Raw genomic sequence first — 26,972 nt, 5'->3', positions numbered from 1 at the left:
AGGAGCGCGCTTTGCGAATACGTAAACAGCGGGTGGGACTGCTCTATACGAAACAGGGAGTAAAATAAGGAAGTAGCTGATGGGAGGAGCTGGGCTTGAAAATGGCCGAAAATTGGTGATATAAATACAACAATTATTTGATTTTTTTTATTAAAAAAAAAAGTTGCGGTTTTACTAATATACATACAAGGAATTAATATGTGCCATCAAAACAATGAAAATTAACATTCTCTTTAAAAGCCTTTCCAGGGACCAAAGGTTTAACCCGAGCCCTTAAAGGGACATGAAACCCAAACTTTTTCTTTCATGATTCAGAGCATACAATTTTAAACAACTTTCCAATTTACTTCTATTATTTAATTTTCTTCCTTTTCTTGTTATCCTTTGCTGAAAGGCTTATCTAGGTAAGGTCAGGAGCAGCAAAGAACCTAGGTTCTAGCTGCTGATTGGTAGCTGCATATATATACCAATTGTCATTGGCTCACCCATGTGTTCAGTCAGAAACCAGTAGTGCATTGCTGCTCCTTCAACAAATGATACCAAGAGAATGAAAGAAATCTGATAATAGAAGTAAATTATAAAGCTTTTTAAAATTGCATTCTCTATCTGAAATGTTTTGGGTTTCATGTCCCTTTAACCTAACTGTATGCCTAGCCCCTATGGCATTTTAATTTGCAGCATCCTAACCATGTGACATTTTAATCTGCATATTTCTTCCTCTACCGCTAGATAAGGAGGTTACTTATTCAAGGGGACATAAGAATTAGGGCACACAATTTGCAAGAGCCGTGTGCTTAAGCATAAATAGTATCACATGCATATGTTTATCCATTCAATTCCTGGACTGCTGTAAGGGGAAATTACCTCACAGAGTGTGTCATTTTAAGGGACTTTTCAATTTACTTCAATTAACAAATTGAATTTGCTATTTTGATGTTTGTTGAAAAGCATACATAGGTAGGCTCAGAAGCAGCACTGCACTACTGGTGGCTACACACATATGCCTCGTCATTGGTACACTAAATGTGTTCATCAATGCAATACTGGGAGCTAGGTACTTTGGAGATTAATTTATCTATGTGTTTAACCCATGTGCAGGGAATAAACACAGTTGTGTTGTGTATAGTTATTAGTGAAGTGCATTCAGCAGTTTTGTTCAATGTTGAATATGGCAGTAAGAGGCTCTTTTTGGTATTTGGCTCTTTTTGGTGCTGAAAATCCTCTTGTGTAAGATCTGTGCAAAACCAGACCTTAGTGTGTTTCATTTGCATAAGAGGATATTTAGCTCTGAGGAGAATAGTCTCTTACTTCCACACTGAGCACTGAACGACACTGCCAGATGCACTTCTCTAATAGTTATATGCGAACAACAGTGCAATAATCACATTAGAATGTTTTCTTTTTTGCAATTTTATACCTGTTTAAAGTTCCTTCCATAAATTATTATACCGATATACATTAACCTCAATGAATCTATTAATATATTGTTACTTTCTCATTTCACAGCTGTTTGTTTTATCAGTTCCTTCCTTCCTTCCTTATATATGAGTCTGTTCCTCAACAATAATCATGTTTGAACAGTTTCTTGAGAAAACACACACATATATATATATATATATATATATATATATATATATATATATATATATATATATATATATACATATACACACACAAAAACATACATACACACACATATACACACAAACACACACACACACACACACACACAAGCACATACCTACAAATGTGAATGCTGTATTTTGCATAAATATAATCACTCAGCCCTATAAACGTTTTAATTCAAGTCTCCTGCTGCCTAAAGTAAAATAACAAGTAGCCTCAGTAATGCTACAAAAAGGGCTCATTCTCCTCACAGCAGCATTTTGCTCTAAGTGTAAATCTTGCCATGCTCTGCTGTTATAATCAGGTTTATTTTTAAAGCAAGCACCACATGATAAAGCTCAGAGTGATATATAATATTGCAAAGCTACTTATCTGAGCCATGCAAATATTGCAGGCCTCAGATTATCTTAATAGTGCAATGTGTCATCCTGAAAGCATAGCTCATCTGCTTAATAAAAAGGTGTGTGTGAGGAAATATGCAACAAAGATAGAGAGTGAAAAAAGATCACACACAGATTTAGATAAAATAACTCAGGCATCGGCTATCGCCATAATCCTAAGGCAATCAAATACCTGGGCATACAAATCCCAGAAAACACATCTCTGTTATTTGAGCTAAATTACCCTCCGCTAATACAAGCTATTAAGAAAGAAACTCGTGAATGGGAACATAAACCAACCTCTTGGTTAGGGCGCATAAACTCTATAAAAATGGTCATCCTCCCTAAAATCTTATACATACTCCAGGCCCTCCCCATACATTTACCAGATTCTTACATGCGCTCTCTACAAAAGACACTTAACTCATATATTTGGTCTGAACACATGACAGTTCCTATGCATACCATGTATATGTCAAAAGATAGAGGAGGGACAGGGGCCCCTAATATAGAATTTTATAGACAAGCCACACATCTTGTTAGAATTATAGGCTGGTGTAAAAATGGAATCAATAAAGAATGGATTGAACTAGAACGATCCTTAGCCTCCTTCCCTAACTTAGGCAGTGCATGCTGGATACCACCAAGAGAGCAGAAGATTATAGCCTCAACCTCCTCACTCACGAAAGAAACTTTCAAAACCTGGAACTATGTTATTAAACACTTTCCTACTATATCCTCTATACCCTCTCCTCTATCCCCAACTCTCACAGACCCTATTTTTCAAGTAAACATTCATACTTTATGTAAATCGGACAACACGATCCATGCGCTGATACCGTTTTGCAAGGTTCTCGGTGGAACTACTTTACACCCCAAAGAGGAACTAACTAGACTTAACATAGAATATTTTGGTCAGTGGTACAAATATTTTCAACTTAGGCATTTAATCCTTACGCACATAGACAAACAACAAATAATCAGACCAAAGACACCATTCGAACACATATGTTTCCAACATATAGGAACCAAGGGGCATCTGTCTATGACCTATAAACAAATCCTGCATTATCACTCACGTAAACTTCCCTCATATACTGAGAAGTGGGAGAAAGACCTAGACTCCCCACTTACGGAAAAGGATTGGCTCTCCATTATAAAACACATGAATTCCTCCTCTTCCACCATGAAATTTAGGGAAACAAATATGAAGCTTTTATGTAGATGGTATTTAACACCACACAGGTTGGCACAAATATATCCAAATACACAAGCACTATGCTGGAGAAATTGTGGACAAACAGGTTCACTGTTTCATGTATGGTGGCAATGCCCAAAGATTCAAGAATTCTGGAAAATAGTGACCTCTGAGATTGATAAGGCCTTACATTATGATATCCCACTACACCCCCAGACATGTCTCTTCCACAAAACCACTAAAATTAAATGTAGACTGCGAGCAACACTACTGAACATTATGTTAAACTGTGCAAAACAATTGATTCCAAGGTGGTGGAAAAATACAGTGATCCCATCTAGGGAAGAGTGGACAAATCTGATATCTTTAACCTTATCCTTAGAAAAAACATAATTTATGTAAGAACTTACCTGATAAATTCATTTCTTTCATATTAGCAAGAGTCCATGAGCTAGTGACGTATGGGATATACATTCCTACCAGGAGGGGCAAAGTTTCCCAAACCTCAAAATGCCTATAAATACACCCCTCACCACACCCACAATTCAGTTTAACGAATAGCCAAGAAGTGGGGTGACAAAAAAGTGCGAAAGCATATAAAATAAGGAATTGGAATAATTGTGCTTTATACAAAATCATAACCACCACAAAAAAAGGGCGGGCCTCATGGACTCTTGCTAATATGAAAGAAATGAATTTATCAGGTAAGTTCTTACATAAATTATGTTTTCTTTCATGTAATTAGCAAGAGTCCATGAGCTAGTGACGTATGGGATAATGACTACCCAAGATGTGGATCTTTCCACACAAGAGTCACTAGAGAGGGAGGGACAAAATAAAGACAGCCAATTCCTGCTGAAAATAATCCACACCCAAAATAAAGTTTAATGAAAAACATAAGCAGAAGATTCAAACTGAAACCGCTGCCTGAAGTACTTTTCTACCAAAAACTGCTTCAGAAGAAGAAAATACATCAAAATGGTAGAATTTAGTAAAAGTATGCAAAGAGGACCAAGTTGCTGCTTTGCAAATCTGGTCAACCGAAGCTTCATTCCTAAACGCCCAGGAAGTAGAAACTGACCTAGTAGAATGAGCTGTAATTCTCTGAGGCGGAGTTTTACCCGACTCAACATAGGCAAGATGAATTAAAGATTTCAACCAAGATGCCAAAGAAATGGCAGAAGCTTTCTGGCCTTTTCTAGAACCGGAAAAGATAACAAATAGACTAGAAGTCTTACGGAAAGATTTAGTAGCTTCAACATAATATTTCAAAGCTCTAACAACATCCAAAGAATGCAACGATTTCTCCTTAGAATTCTTAGGATTAGGACATAATGAAGGAACCACAATTTCTCTACTAATGTTGTTGGAATTCACAACTTTAGGTAAAAATTCAAAAGAAGTTCGCAACACCGCCTTATCCTGATGAAAAATCAGAAAAGGAGACTCACAAGAAAGAGCAGATAATTCAGAAACTCTTCTGGCAGAAGAGATGGCCAAAAGGAACAAAACTTTCCAAGAAAGTAATTTAATGTCCAATGAATGCATAGGTTCAAACGGAGGAACTTGAAGAGCTCCCAGAACCAAATTCAAACTCCAAGGAGGAGAAATTGACTTAATGACAGGTTTTATACGAACCAAAGCTTGTACAAAACAATGAATATCAGGAAGAATAGCAATCTTTCTGTGAAAAAGAACAGAAAGAGCAGAGATTTGTCCTTTCAAAGAACTTGCGGACAAACCCTTATCTAAACCATCCTGAAGAAACTGTAAAATTCTCGGTATTCTAAAAGAATGCCAAGAAAAATGATGAGAAAGACACCAAGAAATATAAGTCTTCCAGACTCTATAATATATCTCTCTAGATACATATTTACGAGCCTGTAACATAGTATTAATCACAGAGTCAGAGAAACCTCTTTGACTAAGAATCAAGCGTTCAATCTCCATACCTTTAAATTTAAGGATTTCAGATCCTGATGGAAAAAAGGACCTTGTGACAGAAGGTCTGGTCTTAACGGAAGAGTCCACGGTTGGCAAGAGGCCATCCGGACAAGATCCGCATACCAAAACCTGTGAGGCCATGCCAGAGCTACCAGCAGAACAAACGAGCATTCCTTCAGAATCTTGGAGATTACTCTTGGAAGAAGAACTAGAGGCGGAAAGATATAGGCAGGATGATACTTCCAAGGAAGTGATAATGCATCCACTGCCTCCGCCTGAGGATCCCGGGATCTGGACAGATACCTGGGAAGTTTCTTGTTTAGATGGGACGCCATCAGATCTATTTCTGGAAGTTCCCACATTTGAACAATCTGAAGAAATACCTCTGGGTGAAGAGACCATTCGCCCGGATGCAACGTTTAGCGACAGATAATCCGCTTCCCAATTGTCTATACCTGGGATATGAACCGCAGAGATTAGACAGGAGCTGGATTCCGCCCAAACCAAAATTCGAGATACTTCTTTCATAGCCAGAGGACTGTGAGTCCCTCCTTGATGATTGATGTATGCCACAGTTGTGACATTGTCTGTCTGAAAACAAATGAACGATTCTCTCTTCAGAAGAGGCCAAAACTGAAGAGCTCTGAAAATTGCACGGAGTTCCAAAATATTGATCGGTAATCTCACCTCCTGAGATTCCCAAACTCCTTGTGCCGTCAGAGATCCCCACACAGCTCCCCAACCTGTGAGACTTGCATCTGTTGAAATTACAGTCCAGGTCGGAAGCACAAAAGAAGCCCCCTGAATTAAACGATGGTGATCTGTCCACCATGTTAGAGAGTGTCGAACAATCGGTTTTAAAGATATTAATTGAGATATCTTCGTGTAATCCTTGCACCATTGATTCAGCATACAGAGCTGAAGAGGTCGCATGTGAAAACGAGCAAAGGGGATCGCGTCCGATGCAGCAGTCATAAGACCTAGAATTTCCATGCATAAGGCTACCGAAGGGAATGATTGTGACTGAAGGTTTCGACAAGCTGCAATCAATTTTAGACGTCTCTTGTCTGTTAAAGACAGAGTCATGGACACTGAATCCATCTGGAAACCCAGAAAGGTTACCCTTGTCTGAGGAATCAATGAACTTTTTGGTAAATTGATCCTCCAACCATGATCTTGAAGAAACAACACAAGTCGATTCGTATGAGATTCTGCTAAATGTAAAGACTGAGCAAGTACCAAGATATCGTCCAAATAAGGAAATACCACAATACCCTGTTCTCTGATTACAGACAGAAGGGCACCGAGAACCTTTGTAAAAATTCTTGGAGCTGTAGCTAGGCCAAACGGCAGAGCCACAAACTGGTAATGCTTGTCCAGAAAAAGAGAATCTCAGGAACTGATAATTATCTGGATGAATCGGAATATGCAGATATGCATCCTGTAAATCTATTGTGGACATATAATTCCCTTGCTGAACAAAAGGCAAGATAGTCCTTACAGTTACCATCTTGAACGTTGGTATCCTTACATAACAATTCAATATTTTTAGATCCAGAACTGGTCTGAAGGAATTCTCCTTCTTTGGTACAATGAAGAGATTTGAATAAAACCCCATCCCCTGTTCCAGAACTGGAACTGGCATAATTACTCCAGTCAACTCTAGATCTGAAACACAATTCAGAAATGCTTGAGCTTTTACTGGATTTACTGGGACACGGGAAAGAAAAAATCTCTTTGCAGGAGGTCTCATCTTGAAACCAATTCTGTACCCTTCTGAAACAATGTTCTGAATCCAAAGATTGTGAACAGAATTGATCCAAATTTCCTTGAAAAAAACGTAACCTGCCCCCTACCAGCAGAGCTGGAATGAGGGCCGCACCTTCATGTGGACTTAGAAGCAGGCTTTGCCTTTCTAGCTGGCTTGGATTTATTCCAGACTGGAGATGGTTTCCAAATTGAAACTGCTCCTGAGGATGAAGGATCAGGCTTTTGTTCTTTGTTGAAACGAAAGGAACGAAAACGATTATTAGCCCTGTTTTTACCTTTAGATTTTTTATCCTGTGGTAAAAAAGTTCCTTTCCCACCAGTAACAGCTGAAATAATAGAATCCAACTGAGAACCAAATAATTTGTTACCCTGGAAATAAATAGAAAGTAGAGTTGATTTAGAAGCCATATCAGCATTCCAAGTTTTAAGCCATAAAGCTCTTCTAGCTAAAATAGCTAGAGACATAAACCTGACATCAACTCTGATAATATCAAAAATGGCATCACAGATAAAATTATTAGCATGCTGAAGAAGAATAATAATATCATGAGAATCACGATGTGTTACTTGTTGCGCTAAAGTTTCCAACCAAAAAGTTGAAGCTGCAGCAACATCAGCCAAAGATATAGCAGGTCTAAGAAGATTACCTGAACACAGATAAGCTTTTCTTAGAAAGGACTCAATTTTCCTATCTAGAGGATCCTTAAACGAAGTACCATCTGACGTAGGAATAGTAGTACGTTTAGCAAGGGTAGAAATAGCCCCATCAACTTTAGGGATCTTGTCCCAAAATTCTAATCTGTCAGACGGCACAGGATATAATTGCTTAAAACGTTTAGAAGGAGTAAATGAATTACCCAAATTATCCCATTCTTTGGAAATTACTGCAGAAATAGCATTAGGAACAGGAAAAACTTCTGGAATAACCACAGGAGCTTTAAATACCTTATCTAAACGTTTAGAATTAGTATCAAGAGGACCAGAATCCTCTATTTCTAAAGCAATTAGAACTTCTTTAAGTAAAGAACGAATAAATTCCATTTTAAATAAATATGAAGATTTATCAGCATCAATCTCAGAGACAGAATCCTCTGAACCAGAGGAGTCATCAGAATCAGAATGATGATGTTCATTTAAAAATTCATCTGTAGGGAGAGAAGTTTTAAAAGATTTTTTACGTTTACTAGAAGGAGAAATAACAGACATAGCCTTCTTTATGGATTCAGAAACCAAATCTCTTATATTATCAGGAACATTCTGCACCTTAGATGTTGAGGGAACTGCAACAGGCAATGGTACTTTACTAAAGGAAATATTATCTGCATTAACAAGTTTGTCATGACAATCAATACAAACAACAGCTGGAGAAATAGCTACCAAAAGTTTACAGCAGATACACTTAGCTTTGGTAGATTCAGCACTTGACAGCGATTTTCCTGTAGTATCTTCTGGCTCAGATGCAACGTGAGACATCTTGCAATATGTAAGAGAAAAAACAACATATAAAGCAAAATTGATCAAATTCCTTAAATGACAGTTTCAGGAATGGGAAAGAATGCCAAAGAACAAGCTTCTAGCAACCAGAAGCAATAAAAAAAATGAGACTTAAATAATGTGGAGACAAAAGTGACGCCCATATTTTTTCGCGCCAAATAAGACGCCCACATTATTTGGCGCCTAAATGCTTTTTGGCGCCAAAAATGACGCCACATCCGGAACGCCGACATTTTTGGCGCGAAATAACGTCAAAGAATGACGCAACTTCCGGCGACACGTATGACGCCGGAAACGGAAATAGAATTTTTGCGCCAAAAAAGTCAGCGCCAAGAATGACGCAATAAAATGAAGCATTTTCAGCCCCCGCGAGCCTAACAGCCCACAGGGAAAAAGTCAAATTTTAAGGTAAGAAAAAATGGTCAAATCAAAATGCATTATCCCAAATATGAAACTGACTGTCTGAAAATAAGGAAAGTTGAACATTCTGAGTCAAGGCAAATAAATGTTTGAATACATATATTTAGAACTTTATAAACAAAGTGCCCAACCATAGCTTGGAGTGTCACAGAAAATAAGACTTACTTACCCCAAGACACTCATCTACATATAGCAGATAGCCAAACCAGTACTGAAACGAGAATCAGCAGAGGTAATGGTATATATAAGAGTATATCGTCGATCTGCAAAGGGAGGTAAGAGATGAATCTCTACGACCGATAACAGAGAACCTATGAAATAGACCCCTTAGAAGGAGATCACTGCATTCAAATAGGCAATACTCTCCTCATATCCCTCTGACATTCACTGCACGCTGAGAGGAAAACCGGGCTCCAACTTGCTGCGGAGCGCATATCAACGTAGAATCTAGCACAAACTTACTTCACCACCTCCATCGGAGGCAAAGTTTGTAAAACTGAATTGTGGGTGTGGTGAGGGGTGTATTTATAGGCATTTTGAGGTTTGGGAAACTTTGCCCCTCCTGGTAGGAATGTATATCCCATACGTCACTAGCTCATGGACTCTTGCTAATTACATGAAAGAAATGAGACTTAAATAATGTGGAGACAAAAGCGACGCCCATATTTTTTCGCGCCAAATAAGACGCCCACATTATTTGGCGCCTAAATGCTTTTGGCGCCAAAAATGACGCCACATCCGGAACGCCGACATTTTTGGCGCAAAATAACGTCAAAAAATGACGCAACTTCCGGCGACACGTATGACGCCGGAAACGGAAAAATAATTTTTGCGCCAAAAAAGTCCGCGCCAAGAATGACGCAATAAAATGAAGCATTTTCAGCCCCCGCGAGCCTAACAGCCCACAGGGAAAGAGTCAAATTTTTGAAGGTAAGAAAAAATGATTAAATCAAATGCATTATCCCAAATATGAAACTGGCTGTCTGAAAAATAAGGAAAGTTGAACATTCTGAGTCAAGGCAAATAAATGTTTGAATACATATATTTAGAACTTTATAAACAAAGTGCCCAACCATAGCTTAGAGTGTCACAGAAAATAAGATTTACTTACCCCAGGACACTCATCTACATGTTTGTAGAAAGCCAAACCAGTACTGAAACGAGAATCAGCAGAGGTAATGGTATATATAAGAGTATATCGTCGATCTGAAAAGGGAGGTAAGAGATGAATCTCTACGACCGATAACAGAGAACCTATGAAATAGACCCCGTAGAAGGAGATCACTGCATTCAAATAGGCAATACTCTCCTCACATCCCTCTGACATTCACTGCACGCTGAGAGGAAAACCGGGCTCCAACTTGCTGCGGAGCGCATATCAACGTAGAATCTAGCACAAACTTACTTCACCACCTCCATCGGAGGCAAAGTTTGTAAAACTGAATTGTGGGTGTGGTGAGGGGTGTATTTATAGGCATTTTGAGGTTTGGGAAACTTTGCCCCTCCTGGTAGGAATGTATATCCCATACGTCACTAGCTCATGGACTCTTGCTAATTACATGAAAGAAATACCATTATCGACTGTCACACAAATTAGAAGATTATTATTCAATTGTGTTTATTTGGGAAGACTACCTAGCTGCTAGAAATGTACCAGATTTATTAGTATAATAATCTTGTTAAACCTGTAAGTATGCGAATAGATTTATGATAATAATGTATATGTATATTGAGCTGGAAAATTGACCTGTAATGTCAGAATGTAATTGTTACTACTTTGATTTGTTTCAATAAAAAAATTCAAAAAAAAAAAAAAAAAAATAACTCAGATACACAGAAATTAAAAGATTGAAATTAAGTAGCTCAGAACAAAAAAAAACAAAAAAAAGGACTAGAAAGTTAAAATACAGAGACAAACTCAAATTTTTAGACCGTAAAGCAGCGCAGAGGTAGAACCTGTACCTGTTCTTCACTTTTTTTTTTGTGTGGCAATTTTTCTGTAGGTCCTGAATTAGACAGTTACACTGAAACACCAGCTCAGTTACAAAAGGTGTTGATTAACTAGAGAATAAAGCAATTTGTAAAGTTTTATAATGTATTGCAGCAGTTGAAAATGTCATTGCAAATTAGCTGTGGAGCAGAGGCGTAACTAGAACTCGTAAGCCAACCTCATTTGGACAGCACCACTTCTAAAGCATAGCTAAAGAACATTATTATATGTATGTGTGAATACATTTTCGATTTTGCCCCTTGCCATGCAATAGCATAAAATATTTACTATCTGGGTCTTTAGAGAAAAAGTTTGTCGATCTCTGCTTTAGAGCTGCAGTCTCGTAGACCATTGTTTCTTAACTGCTGTCCTTAAGTACCCCCCAACAGGCCAGGTTTTCATTATAGCTGAAACAGTGCAAAGGTAATATAATCAGCAGATGGGTGAGAGCAGGTTAGTAACCATGGTTACTGATCAGCTGATAACATCACCTGTGCACTGGTTCAGCTATAATGAAAACCTGACCTGTTGGGGGTACTTGCAGACCTTGGGTGAGAAACACTGTCATAGACTAACAAGGATTTAGATATTTCCCACTAGAAGGCAACACAGATGTGCACCCCCTGCCTACATTACAGGAACTTGTAACATTAGAGATAGAAGCATCCGATCTTGCTTCAGTTAGCCACAAATTATCAAGTCATTAAATCCACCATAAACTGTATACATATGATTTCCCTGTAATTTGAAAGCTGTGTTTTTTTCAAGAGCCTCCAAAGAGGATGGAATATGTCCAGCATGATCTAGAGCACTAACCCTGCAACATGCTACAAAGCTATTTAGATGTGTCCTTAATTGGTCACAGCAGATAAGTTAAAACAAATCTCAAGAGGCTTTTTTTAAGCAGTATATTCCAGGACTTCAAAACAATGCAATTTTTATAACAAAGCATAGTTTTAAATGGGTTAATTTCCCTTGCAGAACGTTTGTAATGTACTGTATACAATTATTATTATAAGTTATTTGTAGAGCGCCAACAGATTCTGCAACAATATAGTTGATTTATACTATTCATAAAAATGACTTCAGTGACCTTTAAGATGGCTATAAACCCTCATTCTCCAGTCATCTACTGAAGCGTCAAGTTTATTAGGTAACAGAGAGAGATGTAGGCCAGCAGGATAATTGGGTATAATGTAATATTTTGCTAGGAGATGAGTGACAATTTACACTAAAGCATGTAAGGTTCAGTCTCGCTTAACAGAAATTTATATATTTAAAGTAGGATTCGATATTAAAAAGGATGTTATGTATGAAAAATAAATAATGCTAACTCAGCAAATGTGTTATCCCACAGCAAAAGCATATCCTGGCAAACATTGCTACATCCATGTCACTTGAGGATTTGGTTGAGCCACTAAAAACCATGCAGGGGGTTCTGCTGTTGTATCTCTTGATTGGTTGAGCAAAGTGAAACTATTTTATGTAAGCTGTGTGCCACAAAACAATCCAAAGGAAAACTAAATCTCATATACCATTTAATGCAAAACATATCCGGAATGTTTAAAATGTTCTTTTAAATATTTAATAGTTTGGGAGCCAAATGCCTCTTTAAAGTGACAGTCTAATTGATTTTTTTTTTATTGTTTAAAAAGATAGCGCAATTACTACTCATTCCCCAGCTTTGCACAACCAGCTTTGTTATATTAATATACTTTAAAACGTCTAAAACTCTAATTCTCTGTCTGTTTCTAAGCCCTTGCAGGACGCCTCTTATCTCAGTTAATTATATTAACTTTTCACAGCAAGACAGTACTTGTTCATGAGTCAGAAGCTGTGACTGGTTGGCAAGTGAAATGGCTATATTAAGACATAAAAGTCCAATTTACATTTCCATGATTCAGATAAGAGTATTCAATTTTAAGATACCTTTTAATTTACTTCTGTTATCAAAAGTACTTTATTATGTTGGTATCCTTTGTTAAAAAAACATACCTAGGTAGTCACAGGTTCAGCAATACACTAAAGGAAGAAAGCTTGTGATCGATGGCTTCACACATATGCCAAATGTCATTGGCCCACCAGATGTGTCCAGCTAGCTTCCAGTAGTGCATGGCTGGACCTCTGCAGGAGTTAAACACATATGCGAGCAATAGAACAATTACAAATGCTCTAGTTTTAGGTTTGCACGTATGTCCCTTTAAGAACTGAAGAGAATAGTAAGATGTTGGTATAACTCACACAAAAGCAGTATCTTACATTTTCAATACAAAATACACATTCACATTTAAATTATTTAGGCAATCATGGTGAGTACACTAGGAAAAAACAGTTTTACACACATTATTTCCTGTTTTCTCATGTTTGCTTCAGACCTATTCAGACTAACCACAAAAAATAATGAACTCTATAATACTGGCCTGTTCACTGCCTAACATAAGGGAGTATACTTGTGTTTAGTTGTAATCTGATCATTCCTGACAGATATTTATATCCCTATGTACCCCTAATCTGCTGCCCCTAACACCGCTGACCCCTATATTATATTTATTAACCCCTAATCTGCCCCCCACAACGTCGCCGCCAGCTACCTACAATAATTAACTCCTAATCTGCCGACCGGACCTCACCGCTACTATAATAAATGTATTAACCTATTATCTGCCTCACTCCCGCCTCAATAACCCTATCATAAATAGTATTAACACCTAATCTGCCCTCCCTAACATCGCAGACAGCTAACTTCAAGTATTAACCCCTAATCTGCCGACCGGACCTCACCGCTACTCTAATAAATTTATTAACCCCTAAAGCTAAGTCTAACCTTAACACTAACACCCCCCTAAGTTAAATATAATTTAAATCTAACGAAATAAATTAACTCTTATTAAATAAATTATTCCTATTTAAAGCTAAATACTTACCTGTAAAATAAACCCTAATATAGCTATAATATAACGAATAATTATATTGTAGCTATTTTAGGATTAATATTTATTTTACAGGCAACTTTGTATTTATTTTAACCAGGTACAATAGCTATTAAGTAGTTATTTACTATTTAATAGCTACCTAGTTAAAATAATTACAAAATTACCTGTAAAATAAATCCTAACCTAAGTTACAATTAAACCTAACACTACACTATCAATAAATTAATTAAATAAACTACCTACAATTATCTACAATTAAACCTAACACTACACTATCAATAAATTAATTAAATACAATACCTACAAATAAATACAATTAAATAAACTAACTAAAGTACAAAAAATAAAAAAGAACTAAGTTACAAAAAATAAAAAAATATTTACAAACATTAGAAAAATATTACAACAATTTTAAACTAATTACACCTACTCTAAGCCCCCTAATAAAATAACAAAGCCCCCCAAAATAAAAAAATGCCCTACCCTATTCTAAATTAAAAAAGTTCAAAGCTCTTTTACCTTACCAGCCCTCAAAAGGGCCTTTTGCGGGGCATGCCCCAAAGAAAACTGCTCTTTTACCTGTAAAAGAAAAATACAAACCCCCCCCAACATTAAAACCCACCACCCACATACCCCTAATCTAACCCAAACCCCCCTTAAAAAAACCTAACACTACCCCCCTGAAGATCATCCTACCTTGAGTCGTCTTCACTCAGCCGAGCCACCAATGGAACTGAAGAGGAGATCCAGAGCGGCAGAAGTGATCCTCCAAGGGGCGCTGAAGAAATCTTCCATCCGATGAAGTGATCCTCCAAGCGGCGCTGAAGAAGTCTTCCATCCGATGAAGTGATCCTCCAAGCGGCGCTGAAGAAGTCTTCCATCCGATGAAGTGATCCTCCAAGCGGCGCTGAAGAAGTCTTCCATCCGGGCGATGTCATCTTCCAAGCGGGGTCTTCAATCTTCTTTCTTCAGGATCCATCTTGCAGACCTCCGACGCGGAACATCCTGCTGGCCCGACGGACTACCGACGAATGAAGGTTCCTTTAAGGGACGTCATCCAAGATGGCGTCCCTCGAATTCCGATTGGCTGATAGGATTCTATCAGCCAATCGGAATTAAGGTAAAAAAATTCTGATTGGCTGATGGACTCAGCCAATCAGATTCAAGTTCAATCCGATTGGCTGATCCAATCAGCCAATCAGATTGAGCTTGCATTCTATTGGCTGTTCCGATCAGCCAATAGAATGCGAGCTCAATCTGATTGGCTGATTGGAGCCTTAATTCGTCGGTAGTCCGTCGGGCCAGCAGGAAGTTCCGCGTCGGAGGTCTGCAAGATGGATCCTGAAGAAAGAAGATTGAAGACCCCGCTTGGAAGATGACATCGCCCGGATGGAAGACTTCTTCAGCGCCGCTTGGAGGATCACTTCATCGGATGGAAGACTTCTTCAGCGCCGCTTGGAGGATCACTTCATCGGATGGAAGATTTCTTCAGCGCCCCTTGGAGGATCACTTCTGCCGCTCCGGATCTCCTCTTCAGTTCCATCGGTGGCTCGGCTGAGTGAAGACGACTCAAGGTAGGATGATCTTCAGGGGGGTAGTGTTAGGTTTTTTTAAGGGGGGTTTGGGTTAGATTAGGGGTATGTGGGTGGTGGGTTTTAATGTTGGGGGGGTTGTATTTTTCTTTTACAGGCAAAAGAGCAGTTTTCTTTGGGGCATGCCCCGCAAAAGGCCCTTTTGAGGGCTGGTAAGGTAAAAGAGCTTTGAACTTTTTTAATTTAGAATACGGTAGGGCATTTTTTTATTTTGGGGGGCTTTGTTATTTTATTAGGGGGCTTAGAGTAGGTGTAATTAGTTTAAAATTGTTGTAATATTTTTCTAATGTTTGTAAATATTTTTTTATTTTTTGTACTTTAGTTAGTTTATTTAATTGTATTTATTTGTAGGTATTGTATTTAATTAATTTATTGATAGTGTAGTGTTAGGTTTAATTGTAACTTAGGTTAGGATTTATTTTACAGGTAATTTTGTAATTATTTTAACTAGGTAGCTATTAAATAGTAAATAACTATTTAATAGCTATTGTACCTGGTTAAAATAAATACAAAGTTGCCTGTAAAATAAATATTAATCCTAAAATAGCTACAATATAATTATTCGTTATATTGTAGCTATATTAGGGTTTATTTTACAGGTAAGTATTTAGCTTTAAATAGGAATAAGTTATTTAATAAGAGTTAATTTATTTCGTTAGATTTAAATTATATTTAACTTAGGGGGGTGTTAGGGTTAGACTTAGCTTTAGGGGTTAATACATTTATTAGAGTAGCGGTGAGGTCCGGTTGGCAGATTAGGGGTTAATACTTGAAGTTAGCTGTCGGCGATGTTAGGGAGGGCAGATTAGGGGTTAATACTATTTATTATAGGGTTATTGAGGCGGGAGTGAGGCGGATTAGGGGTTAATACATTTATTATAGTAGCGGTGAGGTCCGGTCGGCAGATTAGGGGTTAATAATTGTAGGTAGCTGGCGGCGACGTTGTGGGGGGCAGATTAGGGGTTAATAAATATAATATAGGGGTCGGCGGTGTTAGGGGCAGCAGATTAGGGGTACATAGGGATAACGTAGGTGGCGGCGGTGTGCGGTCGGCAGATTAGGGGTTAAACATTTTTAATAGAGTGGCGGCGATGTGTGGGGGCCTCGGTTTAGGGGTACATAGGTAGTTTATGGGTGTTAGTGTACTTTAGAGCACAGTAGTTAAGATCTTTATGAACCGGTGTTAGCCCAGAAAGCTCTTAACTCCTGACTTTTTTCTGCGGCTGGAGTTTTGTCGTTAGATTTCTAACGCTCACTTCAGCCACGACTCTAAATACCGGCGTTAGAAAGATCCCATTGAAAAGATAGGATACGCAAATGGCGTAGGGGGATCTGCGGTATGGAAAAGTCGCGGCTGCAAAGTGAGCGTTAGACCCTTTCCTGACTGACTCCAAATACCAGCGGGCGGCCAAAACCAGCGTTAGGAGCCTCTAACGCTGGTTTTGACGGCTAACGCCAAACTCTAAATCTAGGCGTCTCTTGAGCAAACCTGCAACCATAAGATTAAAAAGCAACCCCAACTTTTGGTTGCACAAGAGAGTTTTTGTGCAATATTACATTTCTCCAAGCAATGCTGCATCTCAGGTGGCAGTTGTGAATGGACAGTTTCTCTAATTATGTTTCATACATTTTACTTTTAATACTATATAATGCATCATCATATGCACATTTCATAGATATATAATATTTAAATAAAATACAAATTCACTAAAACTGATATAAACAGAGAGAGAGAGAGCTTGGATCATAATAGCAATACTTCTCTATTTTCTGCATAGGTTTTCAAGGATTTTAGTTATTTATGTGGACGGTCCAATATTTCTGTCTAGTAAAATATATGTAAATAAACTGGAAACTTAACTGACGAGGGTCTGTCTGAGACCTGTTTTTGAGTATATTTTAGTATTTGGAATACTTGCTTCTGATCATGAAAAACACTCATATTCAAATCGGCTTAGTATATGGGAAAAGCAGACCTCATCTAATCTGTGTCTCACAATACACAAAGGCAGATACTTAGGTACTGTTTTTTTAATTTTTTTATTACCGTTAATGGTTTTAATGAGCAAAGGCAACTACGGAATTTGCAAGAACAAATGTAAAGGGGCAATTTTCCAATACATTTAATACTATGCTGCTCACATAACTACAGTGAGTGCAGAATTATTAGGCAAATAAGTATTTTGACCACATCATCATCTTTATGCATGTTGTCTTACTCCAAGCTGTATAGGCTCGAAAGCCTACTACCAATTATGCATATTAGGTGATGTGCATCTCTGTAATGAGAAGGGGTGTGGTCTAATGACATCAACACCCTATATCAGATGTGCATAATTATTAGGCAACTTCCTTTCCTTTGGCAATATGGGTCAAAGAAGGACTTGACAGGCTCAGAAAAGTAAAAAATAGTGAGATATCTTGCAGAGGGATGCAGCACTCTTAAAATTGCAAAGCTTCTGAAGCGTGATCATCGAACAATCAAGCGTTTCATTCAAAATAGTCAACAGGGTCGTAAGAAGCGTGTGGAAAAACCAAGGCGCAAAATAACTGCCCATGAACTGAGAAAAGTCAAGCGTGCAGCTGCCAAGATGCCACTTGCCACCAGTTTGGCCATATTTCAGAGCTGCAACATCACTGGAGTGCCCAAAAGCACAAGGTGTGCAATACTCAGAGACATGGCCAAGGTAAGAAAGGCTGAAAGACGACCACCACTGAACAAGACACACAAGCTGAAACGTCAAGACTGGGCCAAGAAATATCTCAAGACTGATTTTTCTAAGGTTTTATGGACTGATGAAATGAGAGTGAGTCTTGATGGGCCAGATGGATGGGCCCGTGGCTGGTTTGGTAAAGGGCAGAGAGCTCCAGTCCGACTCAGACGCCAGCAAGGTGGAGGTGGAGTACTGGTTTGGGCTGGTATCATCAAAGATGAGCTTGTGGGGCCTTTTCGGGTTGAGGATGGAGTCAAGCTCAACTCCCAGTCCTACTGCCAGTTTCTGGAAGACACCTTCTTCAAGCTGTGGTACAGGAAGAAGTCTGCATCCTTCAAGAAAAACATGATTTTCATGCAGGACAATGCTCCATCACACGCGTCCAAGTACTTCACAGCGTGGCTGGCAAGAAAGGGTATAAAAGAAGAAAATCTAATGACATGGCCTCATTGTTCACCTGATCTGAACCCCATTGAGAACCTGTGGTCCATCATCAAATGTGAGATTTACAAGGAGGGAAAACAGTACACCTCTCTGAACAGTGTCTGGGAGGCTGTGGTTGCCGCTGCACGCAATGTTGATGGTGAACAGATCAAAACACTGACAGAATCCATGGATGGCAGGCTTTTGAGTGTCCTTGCAAAGAAAGGTGGCTATATTGGTCACTGATTTGTTTTTGTTTTGTTTTTGAATGTCAGAAATGTATATTTGTGAATGTTGAGATGTTATATTGGTTTCACTGGTAAAAATAAATAATTGAAATGGGTATATATTTGTTTTTTGTTAAGTTGCCTAATAATTATGCACAGTAATAGTCACCTGCACACACAGATATCCCCCTAAAATAGCTAAAACTAAAAACAAACTAAAAACTACTTCCAAAAATATTCAGCTTTGATATTAATGAGTTTTTTGGGTTCATTGAGAACATGGTTGTTGTTCAATAATAAAATTAATCCTCAAAAATACAACTTGCCTAATAATTCTGCACTCCCTGTAGTGACTGTGAACTCATTAAGGGAAAGGATTATGTACAATATAGCGTCCCTTTTAGCTAAGTATTTTGCATCTACTGTTCAGCCTTCTAGTGCAATTTAGCGTTATTTAGTGTTACTCAGGGCACTGAGATATTCAGGGCACTGAGATATAATGGACACTTTGGGGCACCTCAACCCTGTTTGGATAAGTACAAAGTTAAACATGGAAGGAAAATGTATAGATCTACAGAAGAAAAAGAAAAAAATGCTGACAACATTAAGACAAGTTTCACTCCCAGTTGGCTTTACACATCAGCTCCTATTAACATAAGGCTGTAAGTACGCAGCTAACTCACACACAGAGGCTTTCCAGTGATGTCACCAACAGCTTTAAAGGCTTTGTCATCGAATACTGACCAATTACTGCGCATGGGCAGCACATCCAAAGCACAATGAAAATGTGGCCCTTGATGAAGTTGAGGAGAAAAAAAAGACCAGAATGATGGAGAAAATGTCTGAAAGGTTCAAACATGTGGTAAAAGGTAATATTTTGAATGTGGCAATTGAATTCCAAGGATATCAGATAATTTGGATAAACAACGTTTTATATAATGTTTTTTTTTAAATGCAATTTTAGGTCTACGTGTTACACAAAAATTGAGAATTTGCACAGATTATGTAAAGAAGTGATGGCATTAAACTCTGGTTTCATATTTAGGTTGTTGAAGGTTTGTTTTTCCAATTAAGGACAAAGCAACCGCACCTGTGCACACACACAGACATATCAAACAGTCATATAATCTAATCATTCTTTGCAGGCAATATATTGTCATTTAATACTAAGAAATTGATAAATTAAAATGAATACACTGCACTCTCTTTAGGCTGCATGGTGCTGGGAAGAGAATGAAACAACTATGCCCATAAGCTGTCCGCGAACCAGGTCCTTCACGGCCAGGATGGAGCAATTAGAATCACCGATACTAGCTCCTGCTTGATGCGGGCCACTACACGAAGGAGAAAAGGCACTCTAGGAAAGAGATATGAGTCTGAACCTCCATGGAACCGCTAGAGCGTCTATTAACTCTGCTTGAGAATCCCTCAATCTCAACTCGTACCTGGGTAGTTTGGCATTGAGACGAGAGGCCATAAGATCTATTTCCGGCATCCCCCATCTGCTGCAAATCTCTCCAAACACCTCGGGGTGGAGAGACCATTCCCCAGGGTGAAAACATAGTCTGCGGAGGAAGTCTGCTTCCCAGTTGTCCACACCCGGAATGTGGATCATTGAAAGCACACAGCCGTGGGCTTCTGCCCATTCTATGATTGGGGACACTTCTCTCATTGCTAAGAAACTTCTTGTTCCTCCCGGATGGTTGATGTAAGCAACCATCTTATATTGTCTGATTGGAATCTGATAAACAGGGCCGAACCCAGAAGAGGCCAAGCCTTCAGCACATTAAAGATTGCCCGCAATTCCAAAAAATAGATAGGAAGAGTGAACTCCTCCTGAGTCCACAAACTTTGTGGCTTCCTGGCAACCCAGACTGCTCCCCAGCCTGAAAGGCTGACGTCCATAGTCACAATCTCCCAGGACTCTCTCAAGAAGCACATGCCTTGAGACAGGTGATCTTGACAAAGCCACCAAGAGATTGAATGATTGCCCTTCCACTATCTCAGCATGCATAGTTGTAAAGGTCGGAGATGGAATCTGGCAAAAGGAATAATGTCCATACAAGACACCATGAGTCCAATCACCTCCATGCATTGGGCCACCTAAGATCTTGAGGCAGCCTGGAGGGCAAGGCACGCTGATGTCAGCTTGCAACGTCTCTGATCCTCATGAATACCAAGTCTATAATCGTTCCCAGGTAATTCACCCTGGTATTTGGAGTAAGAGAACTCTTTTCCAAGGTTATCTTCCATCCATGAGACAGAAGAATACTCAGAAGAAAATCAGAGTGATATTTTGCCAGAGGAAAAGATGGTGCCTGTACCAAGATATCGTCCAGGTACGGTGCTACTGCAATACCTTGAGTTCTGGCCACCACCATAAGAGCACCCAGAACCTTTGTAAATATCCTGGGTGCAGTAGCTAAGCCACATGGAAGTGCTATGAACTGGAAGTGCTGATCCAGAAAAGCAAACCTTAGGAACTGAAAATGATCCTTGTGGATCGGAAAATGCAGGTATGCATCCTTCAGATAGATGGTAGTCATAAATTGTCCTTCCTGAACCAGAGGAAGGATCGATCTGATCGTCTCCATCTTGAAGGAGGGGACGCTTAGAAAATTTGTTTAGGAACTTCAAGTCCAGAATTGGACGAAAAGTTCCCTCATTTTTGAGAACCATGAAGAGGTTTGAATAAAACCCCAGACCTCTTTCTGATACAGGTACCGGGACTATTACTCCTAAGGAGAATAGATCCCTTACGCAATCCAAAAAACGCTGTCCTCTTCTCTGGTCTTGTTGACAGTCTGGAGAGGAGGAATCTGCCCCTGGGCGAATGAGATTTGAATCCTTTTCTGTACCCTTGAGATACAACCTCCAGTACCCAAGGGTCCTGAACATCCTGAAACCAAGCGTCTGAGAAAAACTACAGTCTGCCCCCTACTTGATATGATCCCAGGATCGGGGGCTGCCCCTTCGAGCAGATTTGTTATCTGCGGGCTTCTTAGTCTGCTTGGACTTATTCGAGGACTGATCAGGTTTCCAGATACTCTTGGGTTGCTCAGGCTTTAAGGACGATTGAGTTCTCTGGGACTTGTGTGAACGAAAGGAACGAAAATTAGAGGACTGCCATCCCTTAGGTCTGTTCTTCTTATCTTGCAGAAGGAAAGCACCTTTTCCTCCGGTAACAGTAGAAATGATAGAGTCCAGGCCTGGACCAAATAAAACCTTCCCCTTGAAAGGTAAGGTAAGGAGTCTGGAATTTAGAAACCATATCCACAGACCAAGATTTCAACCAGAGAGCTCTGCGAGATAGAACCGCAAAACCTGAAGCCTTTACATTCAGACGTATAATCTGCATATTCGCATCACAGATAAAGGAATCAGCTATTCTTAGAGCCTTAATCCTCTCCTGAATATTCAAGGGGAGATTTCACCTTGATAAGCTCTGACAGAGATTCACACCAGTAAGTGGTGGCCCTGGTCACAGCGGCAACTGCCGCTGGTTGAAATAAAAATCCTGTGTGTTGGAACATTCTTCTCAGGAAACTTTCCAACTTCTTGTCCATGGGTTCCTTAAAAGAAGAACTATCTTCCAGAGAGATAGTGGTATGCTTGGCTAGCATAGAAATGGCACCATCCACCTTAGGGATGGAACCCCACAATTCCAGCTGAGAATCAGGGTCCGTGAATAAGTTCTTAAAAGTTGACGAAGGGGAGAAAGGAGTTCCAACTCTTTCCCACTAACTACTGATAACTTTGACGCCAACGAGAGTATGTTGTTTGTTTATACTGATAATATTCGCCATGCGAACTGGGACAGGAAAAGTTTGTGGAACCTATCTGTCCTCAAACTCTGTCTGTCAAATCTTGGGTTCCTCTGGAAGTGATGCTTCTGGAACCTTTAATGTAGACAAAACCTCTTTTAGCAAAAAACGCAGATGCTCAATCTTAAATCTAAAGGAGGGCTCCTCAGAAGGAGGGGGTTTAGTACATGAAGTCTCCGACTTTGAGAATTCACCCTCTGATGCTACAGAGGTTAACTCATCCTCGGACAATTGAGACATTCTGGCTAAATCCGATTGGAAATTAGCTGAATCTAATTCAGTAGAACCATGTTTAACCTTTCGCTTACGTTTTCCAGAGATACGTAAGGATTTCAGGGGCAGAGACACAGCAGATTGTAACTGCATGGTAAAGTCTGCAGGGAAAAAGCCCCATCCAGCCGGAGTATTAGGTGTGCCGCAGGGATCTGCATGTGAAGTGGTTTGAGGGGATAGGGTAGACATCTCCCGGACCACAGAATCCTGAGAGGCAGATGGCTCAGAGGGACTAATTATGCTAGGGGGGTTAGCAGATTTAGCACCCTTCTTAGACTTTAGAATGGTACCCAGGCAATTGGAACAAAATTGAGCAGGTGGAAAAACCACCGCCTTCTCACAATATAAACGGGTATTATTATTTATAATAGAAGGTGCAGAACCTTCTAACATATTATCAGAGTCCTCCATTGCTGAAGATGCAATCCCACAGTAAGGAAAACATTTAAACAACAATTCCTCTAGGGCTAATGTTTATTAGTAAGAAGAGGCACCTTTATAACCCCAATAGCTGGGGCACTCACCACCTCCTAGACCCAGACAGTAATAGGACGCTCTCCATAGGATAGCCAGAGTTGCAGCAGTAGGATCGCAAGGAAGCCGAAATGAGCCGCACCCGATTACGTGGTGCGCAAGAAGGGACCTCCCCTACTATAAGAAAAAGCGTGCAAAGCTATTTAGAACCTGCAGAACTCACAAAAACAAGAGTGAAACCTGTCTGTTCCATTGCCAAAAAGGTACGCAGTCTATTTGAGCCCAAACCTTCACAAAGTGTTCCATAGAAAACAAGGCAGTACACATATATATATATATATATATATATATATATATATATATATATATATATATATATAGTAACAAAAGGAGAGCACTCTCACTTAGTCCAGCAACTGCCAGGGTGCTAGTAAAGTTTAAATACAACTGAACAAGAAGACTTGCACTCTCTGGTCTTTTTAAAAATTCTTTACTGTGAAAAGTAGTGACGTTTCAGGGACCGAATCCCCTTCATCAGACACAGTGTATACATATAATAAACAATATTTAGCAAACATTCAAAGCCCCACCCCCCAATTAGGACCAAAAAAAAAGCCAAAATGGTGGTCATGGTAACCACCCCATCACATAATAAACAAATACAGTGTATAACATGATAAAGAAAATCAGTCTGAGCTTGATAATGCATAGAAGTGAATTAGTCATATGTGACCTATAAATCTTAACCAGAGCAATATACCCTCATTAGAGGAACAGAGCATTTAGATATTGGCAAATCCATAGTAGCAAATAAATAGTAATATTGGAGTTTTTACAGCTAACCTTTAGCATGTCTGACTTAGACTGCAACAGAATGTCCACATCTCTTATACTATATAATACATAACAACACAGAGAGATATGACCACAAATAAATAAAGGTAGGAGGTCTATAATCAGGGACAGCCATGAGATTGAATGTGGCTCTGTCCCTGGCCAACTTGTTCATGGAAAAGTATGTGGTAACAGTGATGGACGTTTTTTGTAAACCTGAGGTAAAGTTTTATCGTCGTTACATTGACAACCTCTTTATTGTATGGAGTGGCACAGTGGAGCAACTAACAAGATGTTTTGACCACTTGAATGCCTTAGACAACCCGGTGAAATTCAAACTCAATTATAATGAGAGATCGATTGAGTTCTTGGATCTGAAGATCTTCAAGAAAGAACAAAATCAATTGGAAACATCCCTCTATTGCAAACCCACGGACAGAAACTCACTGCTTCATTCAACGAGTAATCATCCAACATCTCTACTGAAAGCCATTCTCAAGGCACAGATGATCCGTGTGGCAAGGAACAACAGCAAACCAGCAATAAGACAGTCCCAGCTATCTGAAATGGCATGCAAATTTGAACAGTGAGGCTACGATCCAAGATTTATCGATCAGAGTAAAAGAATGGTTGAAGACTTGGATATCACGGCTGCTAATATAGATAAGGAGAGTATACAATGCTTGACCTTCACTACAGTATATAGTTCTGCTATGAATAATCTGGGTAAGAGCCTTAACCAACACTGGAATATCATTAAAAGTGATCCATCTCTTCCATTTAATGAATGGAAACATCCCAGAGTAGGTTTTAAAAAAAATAGGAATTTAAGGACACGCTCATGATCACAGACCCTTCCCATTACTACAAAAAAGCCAGTTGGCTCCAACAGAATAAGAAACAGGTCTGCTTTAGATGTGCAGGATGCATGACTTGTAGTGCAATGGTACCAGGCACCACTTTTGGACATCCACATACCAATAAGAGATTCTCCATCCGACACTTTATCACCTGCACCACCACTTATGTGGTTTACTTGTTGAATTGTAGTTGTGGGAGATTCTATGTCGGCAAGACTTCAGACAATGCCTGGACATGATTTGCCAACCACAGATCATCTATCAGGACTGCCATAAAGAATAAGAAGAGTGAGCAGCCAGTGGCGAAGGCATTTCGTGGAGGCCGGCCACACGGTGAATGATCTACGTTTTGTCTTGATTGATCACATCCCCCCTCTGAAACATGGGGGTGATCGGAATAAGATACTCCTGCAAACAGAAGCAAGGTGAATCCACCACCAGAATACTGTGCAACCCAATGGATTGAATACTGTCATAGACTGGCATTGTTTCTTATAAATATGGGACTGGTCACTTGTATAATGAGGGTCTGCGATCCGTTATATATATTTAATGAGAGTTCTAGACCATTGCATTATTTAAGCAGTGCCCCCCCCCCCCCTTTTTCCTTGTTTGTGGGGGAATCTATCCCTAATAACAGGAGTCCCTGCTAAATAGTAAAATAAAGTTGACTTACCCTCCAAGATCTATGCTTTGTAACAGATACAGCCTCTCAAGAGTGACAGTGTTGCCGCTGTGTTCTGACAGGCAGTGTAACTCATTTACACTGATTGCACAGGAGCTGTTAGCTAGACAGCCTGGATCTCTTTGCAGAAAAACTTTCCTGGCATCTCCAGACTCTAACATTCATCAATACTCTCACTGAGAGGTTTATATGATTACTTAAAACTCCAGTCCTTTCTTGAAGGGAACATACCCATTTAAGGACTATTCAAATCTTCTGACACTTCTCTGCCATCCTCCTCTAGTGACTAAAGACAAGGAATGACTGGGGATGGGGAAGTGGGAGGGACCTTTAAGCCTTTGGCTGGGGTGTCTTTGCCTTCTCCTGGTGGCCTGGTGTTGTATTTCCCAAAAGTAAGGACACTGAAACAGTATCGTTATAGACTCTCCTCTAACTGTCTTATGGAAATAAATATCATTTTGACTTGAGTCTCACTTTAAATGCATTTGAGAGTCAGATTTGCATTCATAAATAGTAGAGGTCTGTGTATGTGTGTATTTATGGGAGCTGTTACTATGCTTCTATCTATATAACATTAAATTAATTTTAAATGTGTACTACTGTGAATGGGTTATTGATGTTTATCTTTTTTGACATTGACTTACCTGTCTGGCTACTTTACGGGCCTCCCAGTAAGGCTTTGACTCCTCCACAGCTTTGCCAATTTTCTTTAGCATTTCATCTAATTTCAGGGTAGCTTCTGTCAGCACAGAGCGGAACTTCTGCCGGGCATCCTGAAGTTAGGAAAAAAATATATAGATTGTTGATATGTAAAAGGAAGAGCAGAATCAAACTATCCCTTCCTGGGAAAAACAAACAAACATCTTTTTACAAAAATGTAAGTCAGTTAAGTGAGAAGCAAATGCGGAATGAACCCAAAGCTCTATAATACAGTTACCTATTATGTATTGTGCGTTATATTAGATAGTAACAGATATCTGTGAAATTACTCACTGCATAACAAATGACCTGCCAGCAAAATAAATGTTTGAAAAGCATTACAAATATGAATAAATTTACAAACCCAACACACACTCCATAAAAAGCCTTAGTTGTTTATCTTACTATCTTTGCTTGGGCCAATAAGGAATATATGCAAACTACTGCACATATCAACCAAGCACTGTGCAGCATGTAGGAGTATCAGGGATCTGCATTCTATGGAACGCACTCCAGCCTCTAAGGGGGGAGTGGAAATATTTCAATATTCTGAGTTTTATTAATGGAAATGCAGGCAAGATATATAATGAATGTAAATTGCAAATTGTTTTA

The 26,972-nt window shown here is 39.2% G+C and overlaps 1 protein-coding gene across 1 annotated transcript in view; it reads right to left on the bottom strand.

Annotated features, from left to right (window-relative positions):
• SH3BP5 (SH3 domain binding protein 5) overlaps positions 1-26,972 on the bottom strand; it is a 257,965-nt gene that overhangs the window by 55,438 nt on the left and 175,555 nt on the right. The window contains exon 3 of the mRNA XM_053714281.1: positions 26,306-26,434. Within this exon, the coding sequence (XP_053570256.1) occupies positions 26,306-26,434 (129 nt within the window). The remainder of the gene's footprint in view (positions 1-26,305; positions 26,435-26,972) is intronic.

Source organism: Bombina bombina, chromosome 5 (genome assembly GCF_027579735.1).
Source record: "Bombina bombina isolate aBomBom1 chromosome 5, aBomBom1.pri, whole genome shotgun sequence".
Lineage (NCBI taxonomy): Eukaryota > Metazoa > Chordata > Amphibia > Anura > Bombinatoridae > Bombina > Bombina bombina.
The sequence above is the reverse complement of the archived record's forward strand: the minus strand, read 5'-3'. Positions and strand labels throughout refer to the sequence as shown.